General features: G+C 69.4%; 1 protein-coding gene across 1 annotated transcript in view; it reads left to right on the top strand.

Moving 5' to 3' along the window:
* The window catches only part of KMT2D (lysine methyltransferase 2D), a 27,874-nt gene that overhangs the window by 11,422 nt on the left and 808 nt on the right, over positions 1-15,644 (top strand). Inside the window, 33 exon segments of the mRNA XM_074807490.1 lie at positions 199-372; positions 457-605; positions 785-2,856; positions 2,960-3,083; positions 3,174-3,261; positions 3,446-3,512; positions 3,659-3,891; positions 4,361-7,354; positions 7,437-7,580; positions 7,655-7,819; positions 8,645-8,801; positions 8,889-8,970; positions 9,047-9,222; positions 9,801-9,949; positions 10,059-10,194; positions 10,298-10,380; positions 10,382-10,438; positions 11,550-11,669; positions 11,671-11,802; positions 11,804-11,887; positions 11,889-11,996; positions 11,998-12,021; positions 12,023-12,160; positions 12,162-12,234; positions 12,237-12,604; positions 12,606-12,726; positions 12,871-12,914; positions 12,916-13,008; positions 13,131-13,261; positions 13,889-14,174; positions 15,004-15,077; positions 15,177-15,285; positions 15,385-15,644. The exon segment at positions 15,385-15,644 is cut by the window's right edge and continues 808 nt beyond it. Of these exon segments, the coding sequence (XP_074663591.1) occupies positions 199-372; positions 457-605; positions 785-2,856; positions 2,960-3,083; positions 3,174-3,261; positions 3,446-3,512; positions 3,659-3,891; positions 4,361-7,354; positions 7,437-7,580; positions 7,655-7,819; positions 8,645-8,801; positions 8,889-8,970; positions 9,047-9,222; positions 9,801-9,949; positions 10,059-10,194; positions 10,298-10,380; positions 10,382-10,438; positions 11,550-11,669; positions 11,671-11,802; positions 11,804-11,887; positions 11,889-11,996; positions 11,998-12,021; positions 12,023-12,160; positions 12,162-12,234; positions 12,237-12,604; positions 12,606-12,726; positions 12,871-12,914; positions 12,916-13,008; positions 13,131-13,261; positions 13,889-14,174; positions 15,004-15,077; positions 15,177-15,285; positions 15,385-15,477 (9,048 nt within the window). The 3' untranslated portion in view covers positions 15,478-15,644.

A 15,644-nucleotide genomic window follows, 5' to 3' on the forward strand; every position in this document is an offset into this window, starting at 1 on the left:
GCGGGTTCGGGAGGGGATTTGAGGGGGAACTGGCGAGGTTAAAGAGCCCAGATCTGGTTGTGGCTCCTTCCCCGGAGCCGTGGAGGGGACACGGGCACCCAGGGGAGGGGGTGAAGATGAGCACGGCCGGAGACGCGTCGTTTGTCCCCGGGGTTCTGGGTGTCTCCGCTCTCGGTCCTGACGCTCGGTTCCTCGCAGCGCCAGCGGCTCCGCGAGCTGCTCATCCGCCAGCAGATCCAACGCAACAGCCTGCGGCAGGAGAAGGAGAGCGCCGCAGCAGCCGCCACCTCCTCGCCGGCGGCCTGGGCCACCGAGGCTGGTAGCCAGGCCTTCGAGCTGAGCCGGGGCATGGCTCCCTACCAGCCAGTACAGGTACGGGGGGCTCAGGGATGGCTCTGCCAGGACACTGGGGGTGGCCAGAGGGGTGACGCTGTGTCTTTCTCTCTTTTTTTCCAGGACAAGGCTCTCCTCGGGACACTGGCCACCGCCTCCGGTGCCGGGAAGTTGCCCGGCTCCGTCATGGTGCAGGCAGCGTTCGCGCAGGACGAGCGGCTCTCCCGGCCGCCACCGGCAGCCACCCCGGCCGCCCTGGACATCAACGGGAGGTGAGTGCCCGGCAGCAGGGCCGCGGCCTCGCCGCCACTGGTTAGAAATGAGCAGGGGATCACCCCGGGGGGTTTTCGGGGTGCCTGGCGCAGTCCAGGGCGGTTGGGACCCCCCGGGGTCCTGTGCGTGGGGGCCGCGGCGGTGCCGAGCCGATCCCGACACCGCGGTGTTTTTGCAGGGCGGCGGTGGGGCCCCCCCAGGCTTTCTACCCCCGCAGCGTCTTCCCGGCGCCGCAGCAGCACCTCTGGCAGCAGCAGCAGCAGCAGCAGGCGGCAGCCGCAGCCCTGCGGCTCCCTGGCACCTCCCGCTTCGCCCCCCCGGCCGCCGGCGCCCCCGTGGGCAACCTGGGCACCCGCCTGCCGGCACCTGCCGAGACGGTGCCCGCCTCGCCTGCCGCCCTGGGCGCTCCCTTCATCGAGCTGCGGCACAACGTGCAGAAGGGACCCGGGGGGGTCGTGGGCTCCCCCTTTGCCCCCCAGGCACCCCGGCCTCGCTTTTTCCTGCCCGGGGAGGAGGGCACCCCCCAGGCCCTCTGTGCCCCCGTCGTGCCCATGCAGGCGCTCCCCGCCCCGGCGCTGCAGCCCCAGAAGATGCCGGTGCCGGCCGCATCCCCGCAGGGAGCCGAGATGAGCAACAGCCACCACCAGCCTCACGGCAAAGCGGCCGCCCCCCCGCCGCTGCCGGCCCCCAGCCTGGAGCTGCCGCACGTCCCCCCGCGCCCGCTGGCTGCCGGCTCTGCCCTCCGCCCCGAGGGACCCAAGGATGGCCCCGCGCCGGACCCTGCGCCGGCTCCAGTCCCAGGGAAAAGCCACCTAAGCCTGGAGGGGACACGTCTGCCCTGCGAGGTGCCGGTGGAGCCCGATTTGGACGACGACTTTGGCTCCCACAAGGACCTGGAAGATGACGACGATTTGGCCAACCTGAGCCTGGATCCGGACGTGGCGAAAGGGGACGATGATTTGGACAACTTGGACAGCCTGGAGACGGCCGACCCCCACCTTGACGACCTGCTCAACGGCGATGAGTTCGACCTCCTGGCCTACACCGACCCCGAGCTGGACACCGGCGACAAGAAGGACATCTTCAACGAGCACCTGCGCCTGGTCGAGTCGGCCAACGAGAAAGCCGAGCGCGAAGCCCAGCTCAAGACGGAGCCACCAGCGCCCAGCTTGAAGCTCCCCGACCCCGGGGATGGCAAAGACACCGCCACATCCGCGGAGGACCGGGAGGTGCCCAAGGAAGGGCTGGTGCCTGGGGTGGGCTTGGGACCCGCTGCGGGCACCGCGCTGGCACCCGACCCGGCTTTCAAGGCTCAAGGCCCGGAGGCCAAGGCGGGCTCGTTGCCCGCCGACGTCAAGCCCAAGCTGGAGGACGGCTGCCTGAAGACCTCTCCCTGCCAGTTCACCGCCGGCGGCCCCGAGCGGCTCCCGGTCCCCGTCAAGTCGGAGGCTCTGCAGGGCGCAGATAAGATCTCTGCCTCGCTGGGGCTGAGCCTCAAATCCGGCCAGACCCTCCTTGGCCCCGCGGCCGGCCCAGCTCGCCTCGGCTTGACTCACTTCCCAAACGCCGGCGTCCCCGTGCCGGAGAAGGACCCTTATGTTGGCCCCGGCCGCGGACTGGCCCCGGCGCAGCTGGGCGGCCAGACCAACCCCTTGTTGGAGAAATTTGAGCTGGACGGCGGAGCTCTGGGCCTGGGCAGCACCCGGCACTCGCCGGCTGATGATTTGGACAAGATGGAGAGTTCGCTGGTGGCCAGCGAGCTGCCGCTGCTCATCGAGGACCTGCTGGAGCACGAGAAGAAGGAGCTGCAGAAGAAGCAGCAGATGTCGGCCCACCTGCCCCGGGGCACCCCCCACCTCCCGGCCCCGGGGCACCCCATGCTGCACACGGCGGCAACGACGGCCGGGCAGCCCCCTGAGGGGCAACCGCCCCGCCTGGGTGCCCCCCCGCAGCCGCCGCTGCAGTTGGGGCTGGTGGCCAGGCCGCCGCTGATGCCGCCGCAGCCCCCCCGGCTCGGCGCACCCCAGCAGGGCCCGGCGCTGGCCCCCCACATGGGTATGGCCCCCGGGCAGCCCCATGTGCTGGCAGCCCCCCACGGTGTGCAGGTGGCCCTGGCGCAGCCGCAGCAGAGCCAGCAGCAGGTGCTGGTGCAGAAGCCGATGGCCGGGGTGCAGCCGCCCGCGCTGGGCCTCAAACCCCCCCAGCTCGTCATGCAGCAGCAGTTGGCCAACAGCTTCTTCCCGGACACAGGTAGGGGCTGCGGGCAGTTGTTTGGGGGGGGATTGGGGTTCTTTTGGGTGGCGGGGGTAGCGCTGAATGTGCCGCGGCACCGTCCGCTGACTCTTTTTGGCAGACCTGGACAAGTTTGCGGCCGAGGACATCATGGACCCCATTGCCAAGGCCAAGATGGTGGCGCTGAAGGGCATCAAGAAGGTGATGGCTCAGGGCAGCATCGGGGTGGCCCCGGGCATGAACAGGTAAGGGGTACGGGGGGCAGCGGCGGGGGGGCACGGCCTGGGGCACCTTGGCTCTGGCTCATGCCTCGTCTCTGTGCGTCCCCCCCAAAGGCAACAGGTCTCCTTGCTGGCCCAGCGGCTCTCGGGGGGCCCGGCCGTCTCCGAGATGCAGAATCACTTGCTGGCGGGGAGCGGGCAGGTGAGTGGGGTGTCCAGGGAGGGGGACGGGGGTCCCCTTAGGGCCACCTGGCTCAGTGCTCAGGACCCTGCCGGGCAGGAGCCGCTGTGGCCGGTGGGTTTGCGGTTCCCCGCGGCGGTGGGGGCTGTGCGGAGGGGACAGGAGGGGACATGGCACGTCCCCAACGCTCCCCCCTCTCTGCCAGGAGCGGAGTGGCACCGACCCAACCCAGGCTCGCCCCAACCCCCCCACCTTCGCGCAGGGCGTCATCAGTGAGTACCGATGCGGTGCGGGCGGGCTGGGGTGGTGCTGGCCGGGTCTCATCCTGCCCACGCAGCTGGGCTGAGCCAGGGCCGTGGCCAGGCTCGCCCTGGAGCTGGGATCCCCGCTGATCCGAGCCCCTTCCTCGCTCCCGCAGACGAGGCCGACCAGCGGCAGTACGAGGAGTGGCTCTTCCACACGCAGCAGCTCCTGCAGATGCAGCTGAAGGTGCTGGAGGAGCAAATCGGGGCGCACCGCAAATCCCGCAAAGCCCTCTGCGCCAAGCAGCGCACCGCCAAGAAAGCCGGGCGGGAGTTCCCCGAGGCCGACGCTGAGAAGCTGAAGCTGGTGACGGAACAGCAGAGTAAAATCCAGAAGCAGCTGGACCAGGTAGGACTCTGCGGGTGGGGGTGAGCGCGGTGTCCCCGGGGTCAGGACGGTGTCCCCGGGGTCAGGACGGTGTCTCCAGTATCAACATGGTGTCCCCAGGGTCGGTACGGTGTCCCCAGTGTCAATATGGTGTCCCCGGGATCAGGACGGTGTACCTGGGGCCAGTACGGTGTCCCCAGTATCAATATGGGGTTGGCGGGGTCAGGACAGTGTCTCTGGGGCCAGTACAGTGTCTCCAGTGTCAATATGGTCCTTGGGGCCGGTACAGTGTCCCTGGGGTCAGTATGGTGTCCCCAGTGTCAATATGGTGTCCCTAGGGTTGGTACGGTGTCCGTGGGACCAGTACAGTGTCCCCAGTGTCAATATGGTGTCCCCGGGGTCAGTACGGTGGCCCCAGCACCGGCGCGGTGTCCCCGGCACTGAGGCCGTGCCGTCCCCGGGCTCAGGCCGCGCCGTCCGTCCCCGGCAGGTGCGGAAGCAGCAGAAGGAACACACCAACCTGATGGCCGAGTACCGCAGCAAGCAGCAGCAGCACCAGCACCAGGCCTCGGCCGTGATGGCGCTGAGCCCTTCGCAGAGCCCCCGCCTCATGGCCAAGCTCCCCGGGCAGCTGCTCTCGGCGCACGGCGGCGTCCAGCAGCCCCCCGGGGCCGTGGTGGGCACCCAGGGCCTCGGCCAGCAGCCGGGGCAACCCGGGGGCCTGCGCTTGCCCCAGGGCGGCGTGTCCATGGCCGTGCAGCCCGGATTGTCCTTCATGGGCCAACAAGCCGTGGGGAACGCGCCGGTGCCCGGCACCTCCAACAGCTTCTTCACCGGGAACCCCGCGCTGCGCGGGCTGGCCGCCGACAGCCGCCTGATGCAGGAGAGGCAGCTGCAGAGGATGCAGCTGGCGCAGAAACTGCAGCAGCAGAACATGCTGGGACAAGTGTCGCTGCAGCAGCAGCCGCAGCAGCAGCCGCCGGGTGTGATGGGCCAAACGTCGCTGCAGCAGGCGGGTGTGATGGGCCAGGCCTCGATGCAGCAGGCGGGGGTGATGGGACAGGCCTCGATGCAGCAATCGGGCGTCATGGCACAAGCGTCGATGCAGCAACAGGGCGTCATGGCCCCGGCGTCCATGCAGCAGCCGGGGGTGATGGGACAGGCGGCGGCGATGCAGCAACAGGGCGTCATGGCCCAGGCAGGGGTGATGGCACAAGCGCCGCTGCAGCCGCAGGGCATCATGGCGCAGACGTCGATGCAGCAGCCGGGCGTGATGGGACAAGCGTCGATGCAGCAGCCCGGCGTGATGGCGCAGACGTCGATGCAGCAGCCGGGCGTGATGGGCCAAACCTCGATGCAGCAGCCCGGCGTCATGGCGCAGACGTCGATGCAACCGCCCGGTGTGCTGGGCCAAGGCTCGCTGCAGCCCGCGGCCATGGTGGGGCAACCCGGCCTGCTCGGGCAGCAGCCGCCGGCCCCGGCCCCGCTGCCGGGCGCCGTGGGGCAGCCCCTGGTGCCGAAGCAGCCGGCGCTCATGGGCGGCCAACAAAGCCTGTTGGTGCAGCAGCTCTCGCCGCAGCAGCAGCAGCAGCAGCCGGGTTTGCTGGGCCACGCGCAGGCGCCGGGGCTGCAGCACCAAGCGGTGCTGGGCCACCCCCCACCCCAGCGCCAGGTCCTCCTGGCGCCCCCACACCAGCAGCAGCAGCAGCAGCAGCGGGTCCTGGGCTCGCCCCAACTGGCGCCGCAGACTCCGGGGATGTTGGGCCACCGGCTTGTGTTGTCCCAGCAGCTGGGGCAGTCGCGGGCGCTGCTGGCCCCGCAGCAGCAGCCGCAGCAGAACTCGGCGGCCGCCCAGCCGGGCCTCCTGGGGCTGGGCCAGGGGCAGCCCTCGATCCAGCACTTTCCGCAGCACGGGGCGGTGGGCCAGGCCCCCTCCGTGCTGCACCTGAGTCAGGGAATGCAGCCGGCCCCGGCGGTCCTGGCTGCCAAGGACCAGCCTGGAGGGGTGGATGGCAGCGCCCTGCCCGCCGAGGGCGGCGAGAGCGGCGGGGGACAACTGCACGGGGGCCCCCAGGACCAGGCGGGAGCCCTCAACCCCCCGGGGCTGGGTGGCCCGGAGCCCCCCAAGCACCAGGCCGAGCTGGGGCAGGGCCAGCAGCTCCTCTTGGCCTCTCCGCAGCCGGGCGTCCTGGGCTCGCAGCCGGCGCTGCGGGCAACCCCCGTGCAGCCGGGCGGGCTCCTCGCCCCGCCGCTGCAGAGCCCCGGGGCCACCCGCCCCGAGCTGTCCCAGCAGCAGCACGGGGACGCCAGTGGGGCGGCAGAGCCGCCGCTGGGCTGCGGGACGGGCCAGGCGCAGGGCATGGCGCTGCCCCCGCGGCCGCCGGAGCAGCCGGGCAAGGGGCCGGCGGGCTCACTGCAGGGCCAGCCGCAGCCCCCGCGGCTCCAGAGCCCCGGGCAGCACAAAGCGGGGCCGGCGCCGGGCACGGCCGCGCTCCCCCCGGGCCTCCTGGGGCAGGTGCCGGGGCCGATGATGGGCCAGATCCGGGCGCAGCTCCAGGGTGTCCTGGCCAAGAACCCGCAGCTGCGGCACCTGACGCCGCAGCAGCAGCAGCAGCTCCAGGCGCTCCTGGTGCAGCGGCACCAGCAGAACCTGCTGCAGCAGAGCCAGGCGCTGCGGCCCCCCGGCCCCTTCCCTGGCCAGGCCTCGGACTACGGCTCCCCGGCCCCCCGCCAGCCCCCTCGCCCGCTGGGGCCCCTCTTCCAGCCACGGCCGGGCGCCCCGGCAGAGGCACAGGCCGGTTTTGGCGCCGAGGCGGGGCGGGGGCTACCGGGGCAGCCCCCCCAGCAGCCCCTGGCCGAGCTGGTGCAGGCAGCCCTGGCTGCCCGCGGCCCCCAGCCTGGCCTCGTCCGGCTCCCCACGCCGCCAGCCCCCTCGCCCCTGGGCTGCATGCCCCAGCACCTGGCTAGCCCCGAGCAGAGCCCCCAAGAGCCAAAGAAGACGTCACCGGGGGTCCCGGCCTCGGCCCCCAGCCCCACGGCGCCTGCGGAGCAGGGGTTGACGCCCGCGCCGAGCGGCACCCTCCCCGACCCAGCCCCCGGCCCCTGGGACCCCGAGGTGCCCAGTGCCGACCCCAGCGAGACCCACGTCAACGGGGCTGTGCCGGAGGGGGCCCCCGCGGTGGCTGAGCCCCCCCAGGTGTTGGTGAAGCAGGAGCCGAAAGAGGAGACGGTGACGGCGCAGTGTGAGCTGGACGGAGACGAGGCGGCAAAACCCGAGGCCAACGGGGAGCCCGGGGCTGGCCAAACCAACAGCATGTTGGCACCGGGCAGCCGCTCCGAGGCCGGGCACCTCCTGCTGCAGAAGCTGCTGCGGGCCAAGAACGTGCAGCTCTCGGCGCAGAGCCCGGGCGAGCTCAACGGGCACACGGAGAACCGGGGCGCCGGGACGGAGCCGCGGCCGCAGCCGGTGCTGCTGGGCCGGGAGGTGAGCGGGGCGGCGCGGGACGGCGGGGGGGTGGCCGTGGGGCTGCACTCAGCATGACTCCCACCCTCCTCTTCCTCGCCAGGATCCCTCCATCGCCAGGAAGCCAGCGGCCACCAAGCCTAAGCGGGTGCAGAAAGGCAACGAGCGGGTCCCGGCTTCTCGGAAGAAGCTGCGGAAGGACGAGGGGCTGCGTCCCGGCGAGGCGCTCATGAAGCAGCTGAAACAAGTACGGTGGTGGGCCGGGGGCTTGGCGGGGGGCTGCCCTCTGCCCCCGGCCCCTCCTCACCGCTCTGCCCCCAGGAGCTGTCGCTGCTGCCACTGACGGAGCCGACCATCACGGCCAACTTCAGCCTCTTCGCGCCCTTCGGCAGCAGCCCCATCAACGGGAAGAGCCAGCTGCGGGGCGCCTTTGGCAGCGCCGTGCTCGACAGCGTGCCGGACTATTACTCCCAGCTGCTCACCAAGGTGAGGTGGGGTGTGAGGCCACAACAACCCCCGGCAGTGCTACAGGCTTGGGGAGGGGTGGCTGGAGAGCTACTGGTCAGAGAGGGACCTGGGGGGGATTGATAATGAGCCAGCAGTGTGCCCAGGTGGCTGAGAAGGCCAGTGGCATCCTGGCTTGTACCAGCATCAGCGTGGCCAGCAGGGACAGGGAAGGGATCTGACCCCTGGGCTCGGCACTGGTGAGGCCGCCCCTCGATGAGTGGGTTCAGTTTTGGGCCCCTCACCCCAAAAAGGCCCTTGAATGACTCGAGCGTGTCCAGAGAAGGGCAACGGAGCTGATGCAGAGTCTGGAGCACAGGTCTGATGGGGAGCGGCTGAGGGAACTGGGGGGGTTTAGTGTGGAGAAGAGGAGGCTGAGGGGAGACCTCCCGGCCCTCTGCAACTCCCTGAAAGGAGGGTGCAGAGAGGGGGGATGAGTCTCTTGAGCCAAGGAGCCAGCGGCAGGCCAAGAGGGAATGGCCTCAAGCTGCGCCAGGGCAGGGTCAGACTGGCTCTTCGGAAGGATTTCTTTGCAGAAGGGGCTGTTGGGCGTTGGAATGGGCTGCCCAGGGCAGGGGGGGAGTCCCCATCCCTGGAGGGGTTGAAGAGTCGGGTTGAGCCAGCGCTGAGGGATCTGGTGGAGTTGGGAACGGTCAGGGGGAGGTTCATTGGGCTGGAGGAGCTTCAAGGGCTTTTCCAACCTCAGTGATTCTGTGATTCTGGGGTTGAGCCCTTGCCCTCCACCCCGGGGTGGGGGGATCCCTGGGCCACCCCGCTGTGCTCACCCCACTGTCTTAATCCCCCCAGAACAACCTCAGCAACCCACCCACGCCACCCTCCTCGCTGCCCCCCACACCGCCCCCCTCCGTGCAGCAGAAGCTGGTGAACGGCGTCACAGCCCCCGAGGAGCTGGGTGAGCAGCCCAAGGACGCCGACCCGGCCCGCGAGCCCCACAGCCAGAAAGGTGAGTGTGGCTGGCACAGGGCTGGCACAGAGTCCCTGCTGCTGCCTGTCACCCCCTCCCTGTGACACCCGTCCCTTCCCCGCACAGACACGCCGGCTGTGGAGGTGAAGAGCCTGGACCTGCTGGCAGCTCTGCCCACCCCTCCCCACAACCAGACCGAGGACGTCAGGTGAGCCACCGGCCGCTGTGACCCCCCCCAGGGGTAACACCAGCCCCTGCGGCCCCTGACACCTCCTTCCCCACAGGATGGAGAGCGACGATGAGAGCGACTCCCCCGACAGCATCGTCCCTGCCTCATCCCCCGAGAGCGTCCTGGGCGAGGAGCTGCTCCGCTTCCCCCTGCTCAGCGAGGCCAAGCCGGAGCTGGAGGAGCGTGTCCTGTCCCCCATCATCCCCATCATCCCCCGGGCCAGTATCCCAGGTGGGCTGGGCCGGGGTGGGGGCACAGATGGGCCAGGCCAGGGGCAAGGCAGGGCAAGAGGGTGTCTGTGGGGCACAAAAATCAGGCAGGAAGGGGTCTGTGGGGCATATGGACCAGGCAGGAGGGGGTCTGTGGGGTGTAGAGACCAGGCAGGGACAAGGCAGGGCCAGGAGGGGCTCTGCAGGCACATGAATCAGGCAGGAAGGGGTCTGCACAGAATATGGAGGGGGCTGGAGGGGGCCCCTGGGGGTGTGGGCTGGTGGGGGTGTGTGGGGGGGCAGGGGAAGGGGCCGTGGGAAGCATGGACCGGGGGGCAGGGGGCTGGGGAGTGTAAGAGTACCTGGGCAGCAGCGCCTTGAGTGTGGCCCTGGGGGCTGGCCTGTTCCTGAGGGTCCCCCATCAGTGCAGGGTGTCCTGTCCCCCCGTCCCTGTCCCCCCGTCCCCGTCCCATGTAGGGTGATGGATTCCCCGCAGCGTTTCTGCAGGGGTCTGGGGTGCCCAGGTGGGCTCCTGGGTGGCTGTTGGCGGGGTTGGGTCTGCGGTGGCTCTGACCCCCCTGCCCCTTCTCCCCACACCAGTGTTCCCTGACACGAAGCCCTACGAGGCTGCGGAGCCCTTCGGGGGCCCCCCCGGGAAGGTGGGGGCAGCGGGTCCAGGCGCCCCGTGGGAGAAGGGCAAGAGCAGTGAAGTCTCCGTCATGCTGACGGTGTCTGCAGCGGCCGCCAAGGTGAGCGAGGGGACAGCGGGGGGGAGGCGAGACCCTCGGGGTCCCAGCGGTGACCCTGCACGTGGTGGCACCTGGGGCGCCGCACCCATCCCGTCCTCTTCTCGCCCAGAACCTCAACGGGGTGATGGTGGCCATGGCCGAGCTGCTGAGCGTGAAGATCCCCAGCTCCTACGAGGTGCTGTTCCCCGACGGCCCCGTGCGAGCGGCCGTGGTCGAGGCCAAGAAGGTGGAGACAGACATGGCTGGTGAGCGTCTGCCTCGTCCCTGCGGGCTCCCCCGTGTCCCTGCGGGCTCCCCCGTGTCCCCAGGCCAGGCGCCCTGTGACGGGCTGTCCCCTGCCTCTCGCAGGGGTGCTCGGTGGGAAGGAGAAGGCGGCGCTGGCCGGGAAGGTGCCGGACAGCAGCTCCGAGTGGCTGAAGCAGTTCGACGCGGGTGCTGCCGGGGTACAGCCTCAAGGGCGAGCTGGATCTCCTGACGCTGCTCAGACAGGTCAGCGGGGTGTGGGGGCCCCCCCGGGGCTGTGACCCTGTGACAGAGAGAGGTGTTGGGGTACCTGTAAGGCTGTGGCTATGAGGGGGGGGTGCAGGAGGGGGCTCTTTGGGGTTGAGCGTGATTTTTGGCCACAACAACCCCCAGCGGTGCTCCAGGCATGGGGAGGGGTGGCTGGAGAGCTGCCGGTCGGAGAGAGACCTGGCTGAATGCGAGCCAGCAGTGTGCCCAGGTGGCTGAGAAGGCCAGTGGCATCCTGGCTTGTAACAGCACCAGCGTGGCCAGCAGGGACAGGGAAAGGATCTGACCCCTGGGGCTCGGCACTGGTGAGGCCGCCCCTCGATGAGTGGGTTCAGTTTTGGGCCCCTCACTCCAAAAAGGCCCTTGAATGACTCGAGCGTGTCCAGAGAAGGGCAACGGAGCTGGTGCAGGGTCTGGAGCACAGGTCTGATGGGGAGCGGCTGAGGGAACTGGGGGGGTTTTAGTGTGGAGAAGAGGAGGCTGAGGGGAGACCTCCTGGCCCTCTGCAACTCCCTGAAAGGAGGGTGCAGAGAGGGGGGAGGAGTCTCTTGAGCCAAGGACCCAGCGGCAGGCCAAGAGGGAATGGCCTCAAGCATGCGCCACGGGCAGGGTCAGACTGGCTCTTAGGAAGGATTTCTTTGCAGAAGGGGCTGTTGGGCGTTGGAATGGGCTGCCCAGGGCAGGGGGGGAGTCCCCATCCCTGGAGGGGTTGAAGAGTCGGGTTGAGCCAGCGCTGAGGGATCTGGTGGAGTTGGGAACGGTCAGGGGGAGGTTCATTGGGCTGGAGGAGCTTCAAGGGCTTTTCCAACCATAGGTTCTGTGATTCTGTGACGTAGAGAGGGGTGTGGGGGTCCCTGTAGGTCCCCCCCACCATGATTACAGGGTGACACGGGGTTTCCTGAGGGGCCCAGGTCGCCCTGTGGGGAGGTGCTGCGTCCCCAGGACCGCGTGGAAGGGTTGGGGAGCTCCTCCCTGCGGTGGGGTGCTGTGGGGTCCCTGCGGGGCCAAGAACCCCTCGCCGTGACACGCGGGGAGGTTGGGGGCCCATCCCTGGGCCGCTCTGACCCATGCCCCCCTCCCCGTGCCGCAGGAGAGCCCCGTGCCCGAGAAGACCCTGCACCACTGCTACGTCAACAACGTCTCCAACCTGGACGTGCGGCAGCTCTCCGTCATGCCCCAGGAGCCCTCGCCCCCGCTGTCCCCCTCCGTCCCCCTCCCCGTCCAGCCCCGCTGAGGCCGCCAGAGTCCCCGACCCCGAGGCAGCCCACGAGGCAGCCCCGGCCCCCGCGTCGCCCCTGCCGCCGGCCCCCTCGCCAGCCCCCCAGGAGGAAGAGGCCTCGGCCCCCCCACTCGCCGCCCCGTTTCAAGCCACGCTCGCGGCCGCCGGAGGACGGGGACGAAGCGCGGCCCCGCCTGAAGAAGTGGAAGGGGGGTGCGGTGGAAACGGCTGCGCTTCCTCGTCACCATCCAGAAAGGGGGGGCCAAGCGGGACGGTGACAAGGAGATCGCCGAGTTCATCGACAAGCTGGGCACCACCCCTGCGCCCCGAAAAGGTCCCGCGGGGACTTGCGCAAGTGCTGCTTCTGCCACGAGGAGGGCGACGGGGCCACGGACGGGCCGGCCCGCCTGCTTAACCTTGACCTCGACCTCTGGGTCCATCTGAACTGCGCCCTGTGGTCTACGGAGGTCTATGAGACGCAGGGGGGGGGCCCTGATCAACGTGGAGGTGGCCCTGCACCGCGGGCTGCTCACCAAGTGCTCCCTGTGCCAGAAAACCGCGCCACCAACAGCTGCAACCGCATCCGCTGCCCCAGCGTCTACCACTTCGCCTGCGCCATCCGCGCCAAGTGCATGTTCTTCAAGGACAAGACCATGCTCTGCCCCCTGCACAAGCTGAAGGGTCCCTGCGAGCAGGAGCTGAGCAGCTTCACCGTCTTCCGCCGCGTTTACATCGAACGGGATGAGGTGAAGCAGATCGCCAGCATCATCCAGCGCGGCGAGCGGCTCCACATGTTCCGGGTGGGCGGGCTGGTCTTCCACGCCATCGGGCAGCTCCTGCCGCATCAGATGGCCGATTTCCACAGCGTCACGGCCCTCTACCCCGTGGGCTACGAGGCCACGCGCATCTACTGGAGCCTGCGGACCAAACAACCGCCGCTGCTGCTACCGCTGCACCATCTGCGAGAACAACGGCCGCCCCGAGTTCGTCGTGCAGGTCATCGAGCAGGGCCTGGAGGATCTGGTCTTCTCCGATTCTTCGCCGCAAGGTAAAAGGTGCTGCCGGGAGCTGCAGGCGCCGCATCGCTGGCGGCCTCCCGTGCCGCAGCGGGGAGGACGGGGCGGGGGGAGGCTTGAACTTGGTGGGGGGGGTCTGCGCTTGAGGCGGCTCCAACCCTCCCTTCCCTCGGCAGCCGTCTGGAACCGGATCATCGAGCCGGTGGCGATGATGAGGAAGGGAAGCCGACATGCTGCGACTCTTCCCCGAGTACCTGAAGGGCGAGGAGCTCTTCGGCCTCACGGTGCACGCGGTGCTGCGCATCGCCGAGTCGGTAGGTCCTGGGGGAGCGTGGGGGGGGGTGTTTTATCTCTCCACCCCGCTGGGAAAGGGAGCGGTGGCCGCGCTGGCGGAGCCGCCGCTCGACCCCCGGCCCCTCCGCTCCCCCCTCGGCAGCTGCCCGGCGTCGAGAGCTGCCAGAACTACCTGTTCCGCTACGGCCGCCATCCCCTGATGGAGCTGCCGCTGATGATCAACCCCACCGGCTGCGCCCGCTCCGAGCCCAAAATCCTCACCCACTACAAGCGGTGAGTGGGGCCGGGATCCACTGGGAGGGGCTGGGTTCCGCCGGGATCCACCAGGAGAGCCGGGATCCACTGGGAGGGCTGGGTTCCGCCGGGATCCACCAGGAGAGCCGGGATCCACTGGGAGGGCTGGGTTCCGACGGAATCCACCGGGAGAGCTGGGATCCACCGGGAGAGCCGGGATACGCCAGGATCCACTGGGAGAGATGGGTTCTGCTGGGATCCACCGGGAGAGCCGGGATCCACCGGGGAGAGCTGGGATCCACTGGGATCCACCGGGAGAGCCGGGATCCGCCGGGATCCACTGGGAGAGCTGGGATCCACTGGGATCCACTGGGATCCACCGGGAGAGCGGGGATCCACCGGGATCCACCAGGATCCACTGGGAGAGCCGGGATCCACTGGGGGAGCTGGGATCCACTGGGGGAGCCGGGATCCACTGGGAGAGCTGGGATCCACTGGGAGGGCCGGGATCCACTGGGAGGGCCAGGATCCACCGGGAGAGCCGGGATCCACCGGGATCCACCAGGAGAGTGGGGATCCACCGGGATCGACCGGGAGGGCCGGGATCCACCAGGAGGGCCGGGGAAGATCCCTCAGCTCTGACCCTCTCTCGCCCCCACCCCGCAGGCCCCACACCCTGAACAGCACAAGCATGTCCAAGGCCTATCAGAGCACGTTCACGGGCGAGACCAACACGCCCTACAGCAAACAGTTCGTGCACTCCAAGTCCTCCCAGTACCGGCGCCTGAAAACGGAGTGGAAGAACAACGTCTACCTGGGCGCGGTCCCGCATCCAGGGGCTGGGGCTCTACGCGGCAAGGACATCGAGAAGCACACCATGGTCATCGAGTACATCGGCACCATCATCCGCAACGAGGTGGCCAACCGGCGGGAGAAGATCTACGAGGAGCAGGTGGGGCTCGGGTGGGATGTGGGGGGGACTCTGGTGAGACATTGGGGCTCTGGTGGGATGTGGGGGGGGCTCTGGTGGGATGTGGGGGGGGCTCAGGCAGGACATGGGGGGGCTCTGGCAGGATGTGGGGGGACTCTGGTGAGACACTGGGGACTCAGGTGGAATATTGGGGGCTCTGATGGGATGTGGGGGGGCTCTGGCAGGACACTGGGGGACTCAGGTGGGATGTGGGGGGGCTCAGGCAGGACATGGGGGGCTCTGGCAGGATGTGGGGGGACTCTGGTGAGACACTGGGGACTCAGGTGGAATATTGGGGGGCTCTGATGGGACATGGGGGGGCTCTGGCAGGACATGGGGGGCTCTGGCAGGATGTGGGGGGGACTCTGGCGAGACATTGGGGACTCTGGTGGGATGTGGGGGGGCTCAGGTGGAATATTGGGGGCTCTGCTGGGACGGGGGGGGCTCGGGTGGGACTTTGGGGACTCAAGCAGGACGTGGGGGGCTCTGGTGAGACACTGGGGGACTCGGGTGGGACATTTGGGGCTCCTGTGGGATGTGGGGGACTCGGATGGGACATTGGGGGGTCCTGTGGGATGTGGGGAAGCTCGAGTGGGATATTGGGGGTTCAGATGGGATGTGGGGGGGGCCTTGGGTGGGACATTGAGGGTCTGGCAGGATATTGGGGGAGGGACTCCTGTGGGATGTGGGGGGCTCTGGTGGGATGTGGGGGGACTTGGCTGGAACTTGAGGGCTCTAGTGGGGTGTGGGGGGGACTTGGGTGGGACGTGGGGGTCCCGGTACAGCCGCTGACACCCTCTTCTCCCCCCAGAACCGCGGCATCTACATGTTCCGCATCAACAACGAGCACGTCATTGACGCCACGCTGACGGGGGGCCCGGCCAGGTGAGCGCGGGGTTGGGGGGGCTTCGGGGTGGTGGGAACCCCCAGAGGGAGCAGGTCAGCACTGACCCCCCACACCCCCCCCCCCCCACCCCACCCCAGGTACATCAACCACTCGTGTGCCCCGAACTGCGTGGCCGAAGTCGTGACCTTCGACAAGGAGGATAAAATCATCATCATCTCCAGCCGGCGCATCCCCAAGGGGGAGGAGGTCAGGCGGGGGCACGGGGTGGCCTGGGGGGGCCGCGGGGGGGGGGCCGGGGCTGTGCCGTGGGTGACAACTCCCTTTCCCCCCCCCCCTCCCCTGCAGCTCACCTACGACTACCAGTTCGACTTTGAGGACGATCAGCACAAGATCCCCTGCCACTGTGGAGCCTGGAACTGCCGAAAGTGGATGAATTAGCTGGGAAAAAAGGGGCTGGGGGCCGCGACCCCCCACCTCGGAGACCTCGCCAAGAACCCCCCCGGGGCCGCAGGAGGTGCCAGGGCGGCCGGGGGGCACCGAGGAGGCTGCGGCGGGGGGAGAACCCGCCGGCCCTGCCCGAGCGGGACGGACGGACGGACGAAACT

The sequence above is a fragment of the Strix aluco genome, chromosome 27 (assembly GCF_031877795.1).
Source record: "Strix aluco isolate bStrAlu1 chromosome 27, bStrAlu1.hap1, whole genome shotgun sequence".
NCBI classification, from domain to species: Eukaryota; Metazoa; Chordata; class Aves; order Strigiformes; family Strigidae; genus Strix; species Strix aluco.